Here is a 17,074-nt window from a genome sequence, read left to right on the forward strand (position 1 = left end):
GAATCCTCTGTTAACCATCCTTAAGGCAGGGATTTGTTTTACTCTATTTCTATAGGATATAACTGTGTCCAGCTGATGGCTATTATGGAACATGCATACTATGCCAGTTTTGGTTATCAGGTCACAAGCTTCTTCGCAGCATCAAGGTAGGTTTAAGTACTTCAGCATCTTCTCTGTTCTTTTAGTTTACATCCTGACTCCTTACATCCATCAAAATCAGTATGCTTGTATGTGTGTGTTTACAAGTAAGTATTTAATGGAAAGAGAAAGTAATGACTGAGGTATTTGCTCTAGCTTCCTCTTAAATCTGAATTCAGTTTGCCATAGTGATCAGCTGTTCTGTGAAATACTTCATATAGGGTACAATAGAAAGGCTGTAACTTCATCTGTCCTACCATATTCCAGCTAATCCACCTTCAGCAGTCTTTATGCTTGGCTTTTGTGTTGCAATCTTCTTGGCAGTAACAAACACAATATGTAAGTCACTCTTACAATAAAACAGAACTGTACACTCTTTGTTAGTGATAGACTTCATTAAAATCATGCCTTTGTGTGTTCTGTGGGAACAGTAGCAGACAGTTCTTAGATTTGAGGCCTAGAGTGAAAATGTATTCAGTTAATTGTTAAGAAAATGATGATAAACCTTGAATGTTGTGATTTTTATATTAATATATAAATGTGTTCTTGTCCCTTAAGAAGTAAGGAAGTGTCCGACCTTAAATAGAAGCCTTAACTTTTATCAGCTATCTTTTGTACTGTATTTGATGTATTAACAGATTAAAATGGAAGAATAAAACCTTGAAACTATTTCTGCAAAACATTGTGTGCATAACTTTTATAACTAAAAATTGTTTATATACCAGGTTATAATAACTATTACTTAAGAGGCTGAAAAAATAACCTGCATACAACTGGAAACTAGGTGAGGAAGAACTGCTGACCTCGATGCAATTTATAAGTAATGTTCAATATTGTCAGCTTAAGTTCAGATTGAACCACTCATAATACGATGTGTTTTCATGTTGGTAGCCGTTATGGAACTCCAGATGACCTGAAAGAAATGATCGATGTTGCTCACTCAATGGGCATCACTGTTCTGCTCGATGTCGTGCACAGTCATGCATCCAAAAACTCTGAAGACGGTCTCAACAAATTTGATGGTACGGATTCTTGTTTCTTCCATTCCGGTCCTAAAGGAACTCACCAGCTCTGGGACAGCAGGCTCTTTGACTATGCAAAGTAAGTAGAAAATGTCACTTCAGGTGTGCTAGTTGTTACTGTTTCTTACCAGTTCTGTTAAAACTGCACTGTTTGCCAAATTGGAGAAGTTATTTGGCTTGTTCAGTAGTTTCTGTATGCTAAGTTAATTTCCTAACTTTGCTAAATACTTAAAACCTAACATAATGTAATAGCATTTAGATTTTTTTTTTCTTAATGACTACATACATACATACATGTTGTATACCATGTGCATTGGATGGATTCTATAATCATATCACTTTAATTGACTTTTGTTTTTTAAAGAGGTTCAATATTTTATGTATAGATATATATTAAATATTTATGTAGGAACATTTCATATTTAATGATATAGTATAAATGAATTTGAATTGCCATATATTTTCATATTTATACTATAGATATAAACATATTTTATATATAAAAACTGAGGTATAAGAAAAGCTGAAAACACTTGAAGCTCTGGAATTTTATTGTCAAACTGTGAGATTTTTGAAATGTACCAAAAGTTTTGTCCCAGGGCAACAAACTGCATTCCATAGTTTGGTTAACAGTTAATACAGAGCAGGGGTCATTTCCAGTTGGCAGTTTTAGGGACACGGTGCACAATTAACTAACTAGTGGTGATGGCTTGACTTGGCGAACAAAGGTTTGGGAAGGGCTTTATCCACGCTTACTACCGGCGTGCTGATGATTAAAAAGGCCAAATCTGGTTGCAGAAAGCACAGCAAAAGGTCTCCTTGGGTTGTATAGGTGAGGCACAATTCTTTCTACATTGTCTTTTCTCCTCAAGACTAATTCTGCATGTGTTCTCAAAGGAGACAACAGTGTTATGTATGGTGTGTTTCCAAGTTTCCTGATTGGAGGCCAAGGTGGATCACTGATGGTAGTCAATATGGCCAAGGCTGAGGTACTGTTTCAGGGAGTCCTTATATCTCCTCTTTGGGGCACTTCTCTTGCGGCAGTCAGTGGCGAGTTCACCATAAAACGCAGTCTTAGGGAGTCGGTGATCCTCCATCCTGGAGACGTGCCCTGCCCAGCGCAGCTGCAGTTTCAGCAGTATGGCCTCGACACTAGTGACCCCTGCCTGTTCAAGGACAGTAACATTTGACACATAGTCAGTCCAGTGGATGTTTAGAATCGTATGGAGGCAATGCTGATGGAAGCGTTCAAGAGTCCCAGGTGATGGCAGTAGATAACCCATGATTCAGACCCATATGAAAGAGTAGACAGTACAATGGCTCTGTACACACTAATGCTTGTACTTTCCTTCAGGTGTTTATTCCAGACTCTTTTATATTAATTAAACCATTAATGTGTTAAACCATGTGTTAATGTCTGGTGATGATTAGCATTTAACATTGTTTACTGTGTATTCTCTGAGGTATTGGGAGTGAGGGGATTTATCTTGTATGCTGAATATTTTGTGGTTTAAATGGAGAAATGGATGCTGGCAACCAGTTTATTTTGGTCTCCTCCCATTTTTCCCACCTTTTCCCACATTTGTTTCTCCCTGAACCACCCTAGATTCCTCCTGTTCTTTGTCTGTGTTTCTTCCACTAAACATCCCACAGTAAATTTTACACCACCCCAGAATCTTCTTGAAACTTTTCTTAATAAATTCTGTAGTGTCAGTAATCTCTTATTCCATGATAAATTTGCCTTTCTGCCCCTTGAGATGCATGGTAATCTTCTTTGCCTTTCTTACCAACTACAAAGTTCTGGTTTAACCCTTTCAAGGTTACACTGGAGTGGTTCCTTTGGTAGCTTATCACTCAGCTACTGTAGAGTTCTGGTCTCCTGCTAGTTTCTTTGCAGTGTTAGGTTTTGTGTGCTCTTAAGTTCAATTTACTGGTTTCCCCCTGTTTTTTTTTCTCTCACTTGCACTGAATTGCCATTAACTGGATATGCTTATGTTGCAGATATCAAACCTTTGTATATTCATTTAATTGCCAAAAAAGATTTGTCTTCTTGTACTCATAGACTATGTTCTTGAGGATGACAGTTTCATAGCTTATGGAGGTTGGAACTGTTTAAGAAAGTCACTATTGCAGAAGTAACATGTAGCATAGGTCAACTGTTTAATGGAAACTCTTGCACATAACTCACAAGTCAATTAAACTGAGTGACCAATGTAATAAGTGAGTTACACACTGTTACTTAATAGGATGAGCTGCTCTTTATTTTTATTTGGAACAATTTAACTGATGAATTAAGGGAGCTTTTTTGAATTGTGATTTTAATTATTGTAACAAATGTATTTTAGTATATCTAATGATTTCCTCTTTGAGTTGCTTCCTGTTAATCTTTAAGTTCATCTTCAATTGTTTCAGATAATCTTAAAGCTTTAATATAATACAGTGGTATTTCACACTTTATTTCATTTTATGGTTATGTATAATCAACAAGTGTGTAGTACCGACTTCTCTAGTGAGAAAATAAATTGCATGCAATTACGAACTTTTCTCTGTTCCAAGCAGAGAGAGCTTCTTCCTGCTGGGAAGGAAAGTGGTGCTGGTATTGAGTGTTGTGGTAGAATTTTGTAAGTTAAACAGCACACTCCTTTCTAGGTAGTAATGGCAATGTTAAGCATTTACTCAGAACTGAAGAACTTCCTACATGGGTCTGTTCGATCAGTGATCTGTGCCTTGTACTTGTCTGGGAGGGATGCTGCTGCATAATTACTTTTCATCCTATCTGATTGGAATAGATGCCAGACTGAATGCTGGAAAGGAGGTGTGGGAAGAGCTGTGAGGAAGAGAGAAGAGATTAGGAAATAGCAAAGACCAGAGAAATCGAATCTATGCTCCACTGATGAGTAAAAATAATGGGGTTCCTCATATGTCATTCCCTATCTCCTGCCCTCTAGTGAAATGCAACAACAAATCTGGGTTTCCTTTTTTAAATTTTGTGGAAATCTGTCCTTCTACTGCAAGCACGGGAGATTGTGCAGTGAACTGGTTTTAGTCATTAAGGGCTTCTTTGGTCATGATACTTGAAACACTAAAGAGTCTCTGTCTGATTAGAGACAAAGTTTAAGGCTTAAAAATGTAACAGCCTTGTTTATTCTAAGATGTTCAGAAATGATTTAAAAAATTACTTGATTGTTTGGTTTTTTGTTTGTTGGTTTGGGGTTTTTTCCCCCCCTCTTTTTGTGTGTCCAGGTCTCAAACAAAATTGGAAAAGAATTGGAACTGACATTTCATTGAAGGTTTTACCTTTTTAGGCTTGATTGACATAGCTGCTAATTTCCATAGCAGTAAACAAGCAGCTCTAGTCTGAAAGAGGGGAGTATTAAAATCTGTGAGAGACTCGAGTTGCTTGCAGAAGTTCAAAGTTTGCTGAAAATATATGATAGCAAACACAGTCTATTGAACGGTATACAGAGAAGCTTGCTTTCTGAGACAAATCTCTTCAGCTTGCACAGCCTTCTTTCCTGTACAGTGCTTGTACTAAATCCCTTTATTTCTGTAGTGGGAAGAACTGTTAAAGCTACAGGTACTTAAACATCAAATACAAAGAATGCTCAATTTACTTTGGAATTGAGAAAAACTAATTCTGTGCCATGAAGGAGATTAAGAAACAATTGCTTTATCAGTGTAGTCTGTCTGCGTGTTCTTTGAAAGCCAAGATGTAAGTAAATTTGTCTCACAGCATTTGCAAGATTATTCAGTTGTCTGGGAAGGGGACTGAGTACTTGCTATAACCGAAGGTGGCAAGAGATCTCTATCCACACACACAAAAAACCAGGACTATATCCATGGTGTATTTTGAGTACTGTATTTTTAATAACGTTTATGTAAGGAGAGAGTAGCTCCAAGAAAAGCAATAGTAAACTGTTCCAGGGACAACCTGGATGGTGTATCTCGCACCATAGTGCAATTTAAGAAGATGAGTCATGTTTTGTATTATGGACTTCGAGACAACACTTCATGAGCAGTAGAATTTTGTTGGTTTTACCCCATGCTCCTACAAGTGTTGTACAAACAGTGAACTTTCTGGTAAATATTAAAATCGTAAAAAAGTTATACTGTTCAAGGTGGTGTCACAGGAGAATAAAACCTCAATTTCAGTAAAATGAGAATTTGGAGGTAAAAAAATGGATTGCTAAAAAGATATTTTCTGTTTAGCTTCTTTCAAGACAATTACTATAAACTCTGCTTTAAAGAAAGAGGAAAAACCCAATTCAGATATAAATTTCACTTTCATAACTTTGGCATGTTTTTCTGTAATCTGAAACTGGGCGGTTTTTTTCCTCAAACTTCTCAATCTGCCAAGTCTTCCTCTCCCTCATGTACCTCCCCTCCCAGTTGTGTCTGTGCCCATCCTTCCTGTCCCCCTCAGCAGCCAACTCAAACACAACCACAAAGCTGGAGTGAGCATTGCAGCTTATTTCAAGAATACTTTTAAAAAACAAACTTTTATATCCTTTCTCTGTATTTCCTATCCCTGAATTCATGAAAGGGAAATGCTCTAAGGTAAAAGGGATGCTCCAGACCTGTAGTCTCACTGGCACTACCTGGTTAATTTTGTGGTAAATTGAAGTGCCCTCTCTGAACTATAATCCTGTTTAAGATAGCTCACTCAAAAAATATGTGTAAGCACATGTAAGTAAGGATTCTGCTTGTAATTAATTTCCCCCAAGCTAAGTATAACAATTTTTCCTTCCTCAAATTGTATTCTAAGACTATTCAGCTGCCAAGTTCATTATAAGTTGTGCTGTAGACCCAGGAGACCAGGTGGGATCACAACTGGAGTGGTTGATTGTGTTTTGATTTAGATTAATTTCTCTACCATAGCAAATGTGTATAACATAATAATTAGCCAAAACAATTTAAAAAGAATTGAGAACAAGATATCACCTATCAAAGATAAGTTGTTTTGCACTACATAATTAAAATCTGTAACTGATGCTGCCTTTCTAGGATTATTGAGATCTGAGAGTATTGTTTTGATTTTTTTTTTTCTTTTTAAGGCTCTGTATTCCTCTTTTCTCATTAGGCTTTGTTAGATTCTGTGCTTTCTTGTTCCAGTTCCAAGAGGCAATAAGTAAACTGGTACCTTTCTGTGAGCCTTTATTAATAACAGTAGAAGTAAAACTTGCAGTTTTTAATACTGTGACCCTATTCACATGAGCACTTAGCCAAAATTTGAAGCTGTTGCTCTACTTAAGAGAAGACTTGGGCACAAGAGTCAGAGGCTGCTTTACCTTCCAGTTTTAATTATGAAATCCTGCTTCCTTGAATGCAGCAGTGTGATCAGCAAAAGATGACCTTCATTGCAAGGTTCTGGGGCCATCAAACATCCCTGGCATCTCTTCTGAGGCATCTCTTGAGGCCCTGCCAGTGCGTTTTTTAGGGTGGATTTTGTATGTCCATGCTTGGGTGATTCTGTGGAGGCACCAAATCGTAACTAGTGGGGATTTTTTGGTCTGTCCACCTCTAGATTTTGTCTTGTATGTGTTGGTGATACTTTCTGTTTGGGAAATTAAAGCTTGTAAGTGTGGAAGAGGAAATGAAATTAGAATCATAGAATAGTTAGGGTTAATTCATGAAACTAAGCTGTGTAATGGGAGAAATCTTTTCTTTAGTCTTTTCTTTCTCCTTCAGTTTTATGAAGTCTCCAGTGACATCCATACCAAATGTGCTCTGAAATGCTATAGGTAGTGTTCAGAGTGCAAACACTGTGTGGCGCAAGCCACGGTTTATATCAGGGCAACAAATGTCATGCTGGTCATTTGCTGCCTAAGCAGATGTTCTCTCCCGCTTGGTCTTCTGAACTGTTGGTGAAGCAGCTGATTGTAGCTCAGTGTGCTACCTTTATTTCAGTTTCTGTTAAAGTGGGTTATAAACTACTGTAGTTCAGAAACTGCTTTTAGCCCTGCCATCAGTGCAGCGGAAATTGGGGAACTGTCAGGTGCTGAAGCATGTGTTTCAGTTTATGGTTTAGGTGGCCTATCTTCCAGTTTGCCCCTCCGGAGTGGTGTGGGTCACCTAAGGCCTATCTTCCCCATCCTGTTGTCCAGCCTCACATAGATGTCTTGGGCGCTCTCTTGCGACTAAAATGTCACAGTACACCTACGTTAGGATGCTGAGAAGATGGCCTTTTCTGCCACCCAGTGTTTAAATCCTGCAGCGATTTAATGTTGTTCTGTATGGGGGGAAAAAGGTCCACTAATGTCAATACATAGTAATTCACTACTTTGCGATGTGACTTCTTAAAGGCTGGTTGATCGTCTAACATCTTCAGCAGCCCCTATTAAGGTCAGTATTTATTTTTTCCTTAAACAGCTGCTCTTCACCTGAATTTTTTTGCCATTCTTCTGATTGCTAACTTTCTCAGTCCTTAGCCGCCACTGTTGTAATATATTAGTAGGTGGAAGGAATTGGGAAAGACCTCTTTAAGAGGTTAGTGTTTGTTTAGTAGGGTACCTGTCTGGGATCATAATTCCCTTAACATTGCTGTTCAGAGAATGTGTGTGGGGGTGCTTAAGTTGTTTGCAGTGTTTAACGCTAAGTACCTGTGGAAGCAGAAACTTGTTGCCTTATGTGGGAGCTTTGCCATGGTTTGTACCACTTTTCAGGAAGAAATGGATACACTGCTACTCTATAACACTTGTATATTTAGTATTTTAGATTGGTATAACTTGATGCTTGAGTGCTGCGGTGTTAAAGATTATTGTTCCTTGACTAATGCACTTAAGTTGGCACATCAGTATGAGCTGCAAAATGCAGGTAACTTCTGTGTGTTCTTACTGTCCGTTTCGTTGTTTTGTTCACATGTGTTTTACAGAGTGCTAAGAGGGTGTACTTGACTGCAAACCATTGCTTATTAGTTAACACTACACAAAGGATAGGTAGGATTTGAAAACTACTAGTACACTCATAGGTTCCAATAAGACACCAGAAGAGTCGCTGTTGGCCAGGCAAACATTGGTCAGCTGGGAGAAAGGAGGCTGCCAAGACTTGTAACAGACCCTTGATTGGAGCTGGGTTACCCTCTTCAGGCTGTGGGTTTCTTCTGGTTTTCTACCTTTCCATGTTCCTCCTTATGAGTCTTTGAGCTGGTAACAAACCTATCTTTGTCTGTAACTTAATCTTTCTTATTTGCATAGCTCTAATCTAAAGACTTTGCAGCTAAGTGGTTTGCTGAGCTGAGCAAACTCAACTAAGCAATTTCCTTAGAGGTTAAAGCTATACAGTTTTTTGGACACAGCTCATCCTCCCATCAGGAGGGAAGGGAGAGGAAAACGCAGCAGGGGAAAATTACCAAAGAATTAATGTATTGTACACAAAGCAGTTGACTTCCCAGAGTGTGCTGTTCTTGTCTGCAGTTTCTGAGGATTTAGTCAAGTACAGGTGGTGGTGTTCTTGCAACTCCATTTATGCAGTAGTAATGACATCCAGTGGCATCACATGTTTGTCACAGATATATATTTGTTGGGGAGATAGATACCTTGCCCATAATTCCAGGTAGATTAAAGGTAATGCAGCGATAGTTGTTAGTGAGCTAGGTTCTCCTTCATTAGAATTTTTGAATTTTGTTGACTCTATGGTAATTACAGCAGCAGCGGGGATGTAAGTTGTTTCATGATGTAGAACCTTCACTTGTGCTGATTTTAATGAATATCCTGCCAGTCTTCCTTCACTACATTATTTTAGAAAGCTCTGTATTTAGAGATCCCCATAATATTCATTGGAATTATTGGAATTGCCTGCCAAAGAGTGGGTTTTTTTAATGACTGTTGAAAGAAAGCACTGATTGTGATGTAGTAATGAGATGATGAATTGTTTTTTTATGTTTTTAGCAGTCTGCTTTAAATAGACTGGACATTGAGGAAGACCGTAAAGGCATAAAATTACTTTATAAAACATTATAGTTTAAGACTTTCAGTGTCTGTGAAAATTCTTGTTTCTTTGTTTTTTCTCTCCTCTTTTTAGTGATCCTTGTGGCTGTTAGCAAGTAAGCACTTCCAAGAATGGGGACGATAAATTGCTTTTCTTGAAGGGAATGAATACTGGAAGCATTGACAGAAGGGATGATATATTGGAACTTACTGCAATATAATCAGAATGACTAAAATAATAATAGTGCAAAAAAAGTCATATATTATGGATGCAACCTTATAGTAGATGCAGTCTAGGCCTGCTGTGGAATTGCTTAATTTTGTTAATTAAGCATTCATCTAGAAGGTTAATTGTTTTATTGCACTGTGCTTAGGTTGATATAACGGAAGGTGTGGCTTTAAATCTGCAGACACTCTAAAACTCAGAGCTTCAGGTACATCCTGGTTTTGGCTGGGATAGAGTTAAATTTCTTCCTAGTAGCTGGTGCAGTGCTGTGTTTTGGCTGTAGTCTGACAACAGTGCTGATAACACACCAGTGTTTTAGTTATTGCTGTAGCACTTACCCTAAAGAGTAGGATGGGAAGGGGTGTGTGTGCTGAGTTACTGGCTGGGGTTAAACCACAACTATGTAAGAATATGTATTAGCACTCTTTTTGAAGTGTCCAGTTTCCCATATTAACTTCCAGCGTGGCAATCACAGCTTTGTGTGATTAGCTGCACAAAAAGTGGTATGTATCATAGTAAAGCCATAGATTTATATGTGAAGAAAAGGCACAGAATAAAAATACAGCCAATTGTTCTAAATTTTGTCAAGTAGCGTATTTTGAAATACAGAGGTCACAGCTTGTAGCCAATTAAATTCAATCATATCTTGAGTCGATACAGTCGCTCTTACCTGAAGTTGATGATGGTATTTCAGTAAAGGTCCAAAATCAGAAGAGATTCAATGCACTGTAGAGAATCCCCATCAGTCTAAATGTAATAATAATCTTGCATTTAGTAATCCACACTCAAATTGACAACTTTCACAGCATTCTTACATGAGGTTTATATAAGTAGTGTATGTTTGTCGTGGTTTAAACCCAGTCAGGTAACTTGTTCACTCACTCCCAGTGAGTGGTGCCGAGCTGACAACAATCGAGGTCCGTGTCCGTCTCCCCCCCCCCCCCCCCGCACCGGGGCTCTCCCCTTCCCCGCTCCCGGAGGAACGGGGAGGAGGATCGACAGACTGCAACTCCTACGGGTTGAGACAAGAACAGTCCAGCAACAAATCACCACCGCTACTATCAGCTAAAACAATGATAAGGGAAAATAACAAGGGAAGAGAATACGATACCACCGGCCAAGAAAGCGAGTTCCACCCGGAAGCTCCTGTCCTTCCAGGTAACTCCCAGTTACCCCCCACCCCGGGCATGACGTGCTGTGGTATGGAATACCTCCCCGGCTAGCCCGGGTCAGGCGCCCCGTCTCTCCTTCCTCACAGCTTCCCCTCCTCCCTGGCAGAGCATGAGCCTCACAGAGTCCTTGGTCAGGGTAAACATCACTTAGCAACAACCGAAAACATCGGCTTCACCAACACTGTTCTCAAACTAGAAGTCAAAACACAGCACTGCACCAGTTAACACAAAGGAGAAACATGTCTGCTACTGCTGAACCCAGGACAATGTTGTAAGTAGAAGATTGTGGGGAAAGGGTTTTAAAGAAACTTTGCAAGTGAAATGGGGAATGTTGTCTTTCTTTTAATAGGGTTTCATCTGAAGAAGTTCTAGGTTGGGAGAAAAGTAGGCATCTTACTGCTTATTGCAGGGAAGGAAGATGGGATCATTAACACAACTGTAGGTTTGTTTTTTTTTTCTGATTCTGTTGTGTATATGTTGTATAATACACAGATCCACTTGAAATCCGTTTTTGGAAAGCTCATTGTAGAGAAGAAAATTGATAACGGGACAAAATGACTAACAGCCATATCTACAAATTAGAAAACAATAGACTATCAAAATGCTTTATCTATTTCCAGAAGTGAGCAGCATACTTATGGCCAGCAGATCAGAAATGATCTGCAAATAATCATATTGATCTGTTATATTACTTTCAATTTTGAAAGAGATGCCGTATTTTCTTGAGTAGTGTTATTTCATGGGCTAGCATAAAGACTGAGTTTCTGTCCATAGAAGATGGTTGAAACTGAAGATGGAAGTCAACACATCTAACAGAGCAGGCCAGCCTGCTGCTTCAGGTGGTGTCTGTCCTACCAGATTGCTTCCTAGCTGTAGCCATTGGCTGTCATTTTGAATGGAACTGTGTTGGTGAACCTGCATTAAAATTCAGGGAGGATCTATAATACTCACTCAGCTTTATCTGGATGTTCTCTTTAGGGTTATTTAAATGCCAAAATTACTTTGAAACTAATGAATTGTTGAGATAAATTTCATTTGAGTTCTCACAGAATTAATTCATGCAGTTTTAATGAAGATACTGAAACTGGTTCTGTAGTGATCACATTATAATAGTAATGGATGGATTTGGTGTAGCTTTTGCTGATTTTTCTTCTAGGTTCTGTTCTGACTGATTCAGGACAAGTCTGAAGAACTGAAATAGTGTATCCTGTCAAATATGTCTTAATGAATAAGGAAAATATTGTATGAACAGCTTTATCCTGGGAACAAAGCAAATTGTTCTAAACCAGGTTCGGAAAAAAGAGTTCAACTTTCTTATTTTGAAAAAGCATATTGCACTAAATTTGCTTGGTTGGTTTTTTCCATGTGTTTGTTTCGGTCAGTGTCCTGAGTTCAGCTACAACAGTTACTTTTCTCCTTCTTAGTAGCTGGTGCACTGTTGCGTTTTTGACTTTAGTCTGAGAACAATGGGCTTAAACCACAACAGTCAGTTCCCTGTAGAAAAGGTGGCTTCGTAGAATTCTGTATAGTTTGCCATGAGAACTGCAGTCGAATCATCTGTTTGTCCTGGTTCCTCCCTGTATCTTCTCTTTAACAAAGAGGCTGACTATTTACCTTATATTTTTATATATGTGTATTACAATTCCTTGTAATCTCTTGAGAATTTTTATGAAGTTTAGAAACAAATTCATCACCACAGAGAGAATCATTATCAGTTTATCTAAACTGACATAAAAGTTCTTTCTGAGTAGTTCTACACAATTGATTCAGTTTGGAATAAAGGAAGTAAGTGTACAAGTTATACTCTGTAGACCTTACTGTTCTTGTTTTCTTCAATTTAATTATTGTTCAGTAAGTCCTGTCAAATGTAGTTATAAGGATAGCTACATATCAACAGATAAGCACAAGAATGAAAAAGCACATCCGTATAATAAGTCATTGCTATGAACTGTCATAATTTTCTTCTGTAGGAGACATCTCAGTCTGTTCAAGGGAAGAGCTGAGAGTTAAGTTTTCTGGAAAAATGTTAAGTAATAGTGTGGTGGGTTGTATATATGTATAACTAGACATTGCAATAAAGCTATGGGAAAAAACATAAGTTTTTGTTTCATTTATTATGACAACACATTAGAATGGTAAATAATTAGAAAAAATAATAGAATTGTTCATGCAAAAGAAACTTTTACATATACTTCATTGTTTCATGTACCAAGGTTGTCTAAAAGAGTGACCTTTTGCAGTTCTAAAAGTACTCATAGCTATGAGCCAAAACTAATTCTTATTCTGAATTATGTAATTTAGAATAGATGGATTTCTTTTTTTAAGTTATTTAGTTTGAAATAGATTAAGCTTGGGCATTCAGGAGCAAGGGCTTAAAGTTGGTGTTTAAATTAAGGAAATAAATAGCACAAGTTTGCAAATTGCCAGATGTACAGATGACGTTATGGAGAACAAGGATAGGTAAAATTCCTCTTTTGTTGTTGAAATTTAGCTCTCAGCATTAGATTCCCTAAATACTTCCTATATTCAAAGGATTGGTGAATCTGAGTAATTGGAGTCAGCCAAACACTGAAGGAGTTTGGGGGGGGTGGACATCCCAAGGATTTCCACTGCTTTTTCTCCCCTGTCTTTGGGTTTGAATGCTTAGTGTTTGTTTCTCTAGATTTTTTGGCTTTTTTCACTCTCCTGTAATCTGAAATTCTGTATTTCTCTTCCTGCAAAACGGAAATAAGTATTTAAACCAAAGCATATGTAGTAGTTGGAGCTTATGACCATTCTGGGGTTGATGCTTAAACCCCAAAGATTATTTACAAAGGGAATGCTTGGAAAAGAAACAAGAAGTCAACTACAAAACACTAAAGCTTGCATTACCGATGTTTTTGGGCTTCCTTTACCGCCACCTTTCTGGATGAGTGCACTGGAAAAGATGAAAATTTACTTTGACTATGCTATAAGAAATTCCAAGTTCAGAGGAAACTGAAAGTCTATAAGGAAATTAATAAATGGCAGGAACATTAAGCTGGATGCTATTTCTGATGCCTATCCAATGCTGGTTAGCAAAGCTAGTGGCTTACAGAAAGTAGTAAGAAATAGCATTCTTATAAACTAATCAAGTGTGTACTGGAAAGAATGAATGTTCTGCAAGTTGTATCTACAGTTACTTTTAGCACAGGACCATTATCATTCAGATTTGGAAAAACAGGAAAGATTGATTAGAAAGAATGTCTTCACCAAGTACAAGGTATGAGAACTTGTTAGACTCTGATGAACTCTCAATATACAGGAGATCAAACTTGTTTTAAAATATTGTGGAGAATCTTTGCTTCATCTTTATTTGTGTTTTATCCTGGCCTTGACAACAAAATTTGCTTTTCACAAGGTTATGAGGTTTTGACTTCAGTCTTGCGTTTTTATTAGAAGTTGCCATCATTCTGCTACCTTTTAAGCCAGAATCAGTAATAGTTGCACTGAAATATGGTCTGAAATAGGAGATATCTGTAGTAGGAACAGTTGCTTTAATTTTAGTTGAAAACCATGGCATTTCGTAGAAAAATCTTGCTGTTAAATACATATTTCCAGAGTATTAATTATACTGGTAGATTAATACATCCAAATGGAGATCAGTAACAAGTGGCATCTCAGGGTTCCATATTGGGACTGGTACCTTTTAATATCTGTGTTAATGACATAGTGGGATTTGAGTGCACCCTTAGCAAGTTTGCAGATGTCACCAGGCTGAGTGGTGCAGTTGATTTAGTTGAGAAAAGGGATGCCATCCAGAAGGACCTTGACAAGGCTGAGGGAGTATGCCCATGTGAACCTCAGCAGGTTCAACAAGGCCAAGTTGCAAGGTCCTGCATCTGGGTTGGGGCAATCCCCAGTATCAACACAGGCTGTGGAATGAACTGAGTGCCGCTCTGTGGAGAAAGACTTGGGAATAGTACTGGTGGATGAAGAATTGGACAGGAACTAGCTATGTCCACTTGCAGTCCAGAAAGCCAGTCATATCCTGGGCTGTGTAAAAAGAAACATGAACAGTAGTTTGGGGTAGGTGATTGCATCTGCCTACTCTGCTCTTGTGATACCCCACTTGGAGTACTTCATCCAGTTCTGAGGTCCGCAGCACTAGATAGACATGGACTTTTTAGAACGGGTCCAGAGGAGGGCCACAAAAATGATCAGAGGGATGGAACAACTCTCCTATGAAGAAAGACTGAGGGAGCTGGGGTTGTTTAGCCTGGAGGAGGCACTGGGGAGACCTTTCTATGGCCTTTCAGTATTTAAAGGGGCTTATAAGGAAGGCAGACCTTAAATAAAAACATAAGTGACAGGATAAAGGGCAGTGGTTTTAAACTGAAGGAGGGTAGACATAGTTTGGATATAACCAAGAAAATTTTAATAAGGATGGTAAGGTGCTGGCACAGGGTGCGCGGAAGAATTGCAGATGCTCCATCACTGGCAGTGTTTGAGGCCAGGTTGGACAAGGCTTTGAACAACATGCTGTAGTGAAAGGTGTCCCTGCCCATGGCAGAGGGTTGGAACTGGATGATCTTCAAGGTCCCTTCAACCCAAACCATTCTGTGGTTCCGTTAATGATATACAAGTTATAGCTCGGTAATTGGATGTTTTTCAGCAATGTAAGTTGATTTTAAACTACCATCAAAACATGCTTTTGCCTTGACTTGCGAAATTCCACTTTGACTTGAAAATGTAAATTCAGTACTCAAAGCTTTTTGGGTGTGGAGGAGTGTTTTTGTTTTCAAACAGTTCTTCAAATAATCTGTAGACAGTAGTATATACTTTTTATAATTTAATATAAGGACATGATTATTCTAATTCTGAGTGTTTTCAAGATACCATATGAAGTGGGACTACAACAGAATATATTTTGGCACAGTATCTTTCCTACATGTCTTTGGTGGAACTTGTAAACTTGGTGGCTGTAGAAAGACAGTGGGTATGTCAAAACATGTTCAGATTATAAAAGGTTTTAAAATACGTGCTTAATTCTTATAGAATCATAGATAAAGCAAAGTGTAGCTGTGAATGAATAGAAAAATTACATTGTAGCTATTTCGCCATTCCGAGTAATAATCTTGCTACGGCTACGTATTATACACTAAACAAAGTTACTGTAACAATATATTATAAATGTGCTTATTGTTCTTGTATTAATCTTCATGAAGTGCAAATTATATAGTTGAAACAACAGCATGTACTATGAAATCGAGATTAAAAACAATATGTCTTTGAACACAAATGTTTTCAGTTTTCTTACATGAAAAAGCATTTTTTTTTTTAACATAGAAAGCAGTACAGTTTCTCAACTCTATTTGGCATAGCATAAGGTAACCTAGTATCTTTCTTTAATTACATTCCTGATGAACGCAACTTTGCGCAGTTCAGCAAATTGAGAAATACTGTACTGTGCTTAAGAATGGATTCCTATTTAGTATGAATCCTGTACTTCAGATCATCTGTGCTGTTCTGTGCGAATGCAACAGCTTTGCATTTTGTGCTTGCTGAAAGATAATAGGGCCTGATGCATGTGTAAATTGGTTTTGCCAGATGGCTGCTTACCTCTGCAGTCATTTTCTGAATCTTGTGCTAGGGAACATACAAGACAGTCCTTCAGTCTCTGAGCCTTCCACTGGAAATCTCCTTTTTCTGTGAAGGTAATGATTCCTTGTACAAAGTTTTCTGCCCTTCATGTTGATGTCTGTCATTCAACTGAGTAGTCCTGTCCCATGGTTCCAAAAAGAACATTCTGGACTGTATCCAGAACAGTTGTTTATGCTGAGTGTAAAATCTGGAAGTGTGAGAGTAAAGTTCAGGATAAAGGTCTGTTTAAGATTGTGAGTCACCTGATATGTAATGGTTTGTTGACTGTTTATACCCTACATTTAGACTTACTTTGAAAGCACCCCCAGTGTTGAACAGGGCTCTGAAATGTTTGAGATCTCAGTTCAATTACTGAAGTCATGAATTGCGTTAAATTGCATGCCGAATCCTGACAGTAAATTTTAAAAGTGGGATTTAGTTGCATGTCATAGAACAATAAATGATGTTTGTTAAATTGCAGGGTTGATTATGTGACTAAACAAATGTAGTGTTTGCCAATAAGTTTATTTTGGGAGAAAAGAAGTTTAAATGTTCTCAAAGATTTTTATTTTATTAGTGTCTAATCTACTTTGGTAGAGCATGAGTGGTATGAGGGCTCATGTTATCCAAAGCATAGCTGGAACCCATGTGGGCTTTGTCAGCACTTTAAAGGGGTTTTGTAACTTTATTTTTGAGACATTCTCCATGTTTAAAATGTGTGTCCTGGAGGCTCTGTTAAAACTGCAGGTGATTGTCTCCAGTGCTCATATTTCTTTTGTATTTACTTAAGGAAGCCCTCTGAGCAAAAAGCATCAAGAATATTAAAGTTCATTACAGTAAGTACCTATCTGCTTTGCCTCCAAGGATGTTCTTGTATTTTGCAGGACATAATCTTTACTGAGTAATACTTGAATTATTGCTTCCATTTTTATGGCAAATAACTGAATGCTTTATTTGATAGTATTTCATTTACTCTTGCTGGGTGTAGAT

The 17,074-nt window shown here is 38.0% G+C and overlaps 1 protein-coding gene across 1 annotated transcript in view; it reads left to right on the forward strand.

The window, feature by feature from the left end:
• GBE1 (1,4-alpha-glucan branching enzyme 1) overlaps nt 1–17,074 on the forward strand; it is a 149,437-nt gene that overhangs the window by 59,493 nt on the left and 72,870 nt on the right. The window contains exons 6-7 of the mRNA XM_061453971.1: nt 56–146; nt 1,030–1,239. Coding sequence (XP_061309955.1) covers nt 56–146; nt 1,030–1,239 — 301 coding nt within the window. The remainder of the gene's footprint in view (nt 1–55; nt 147–1,029; nt 1,240–17,074) is intronic.

Source organism: Pezoporus flaviventris, unplaced genomic scaffold (genome assembly GCF_033815535.1).
Source record: "Pezoporus flaviventris isolate CSIRO_AGI_PZ_B2104156 unplaced genomic scaffold, CSIRO_AGI_Pfla_v1 ptg000015l, whole genome shotgun sequence".
NCBI classification, from domain to species: Eukaryota; Metazoa; Chordata; class Aves; order Psittaciformes; family Psittacidae; genus Pezoporus; species Pezoporus flaviventris.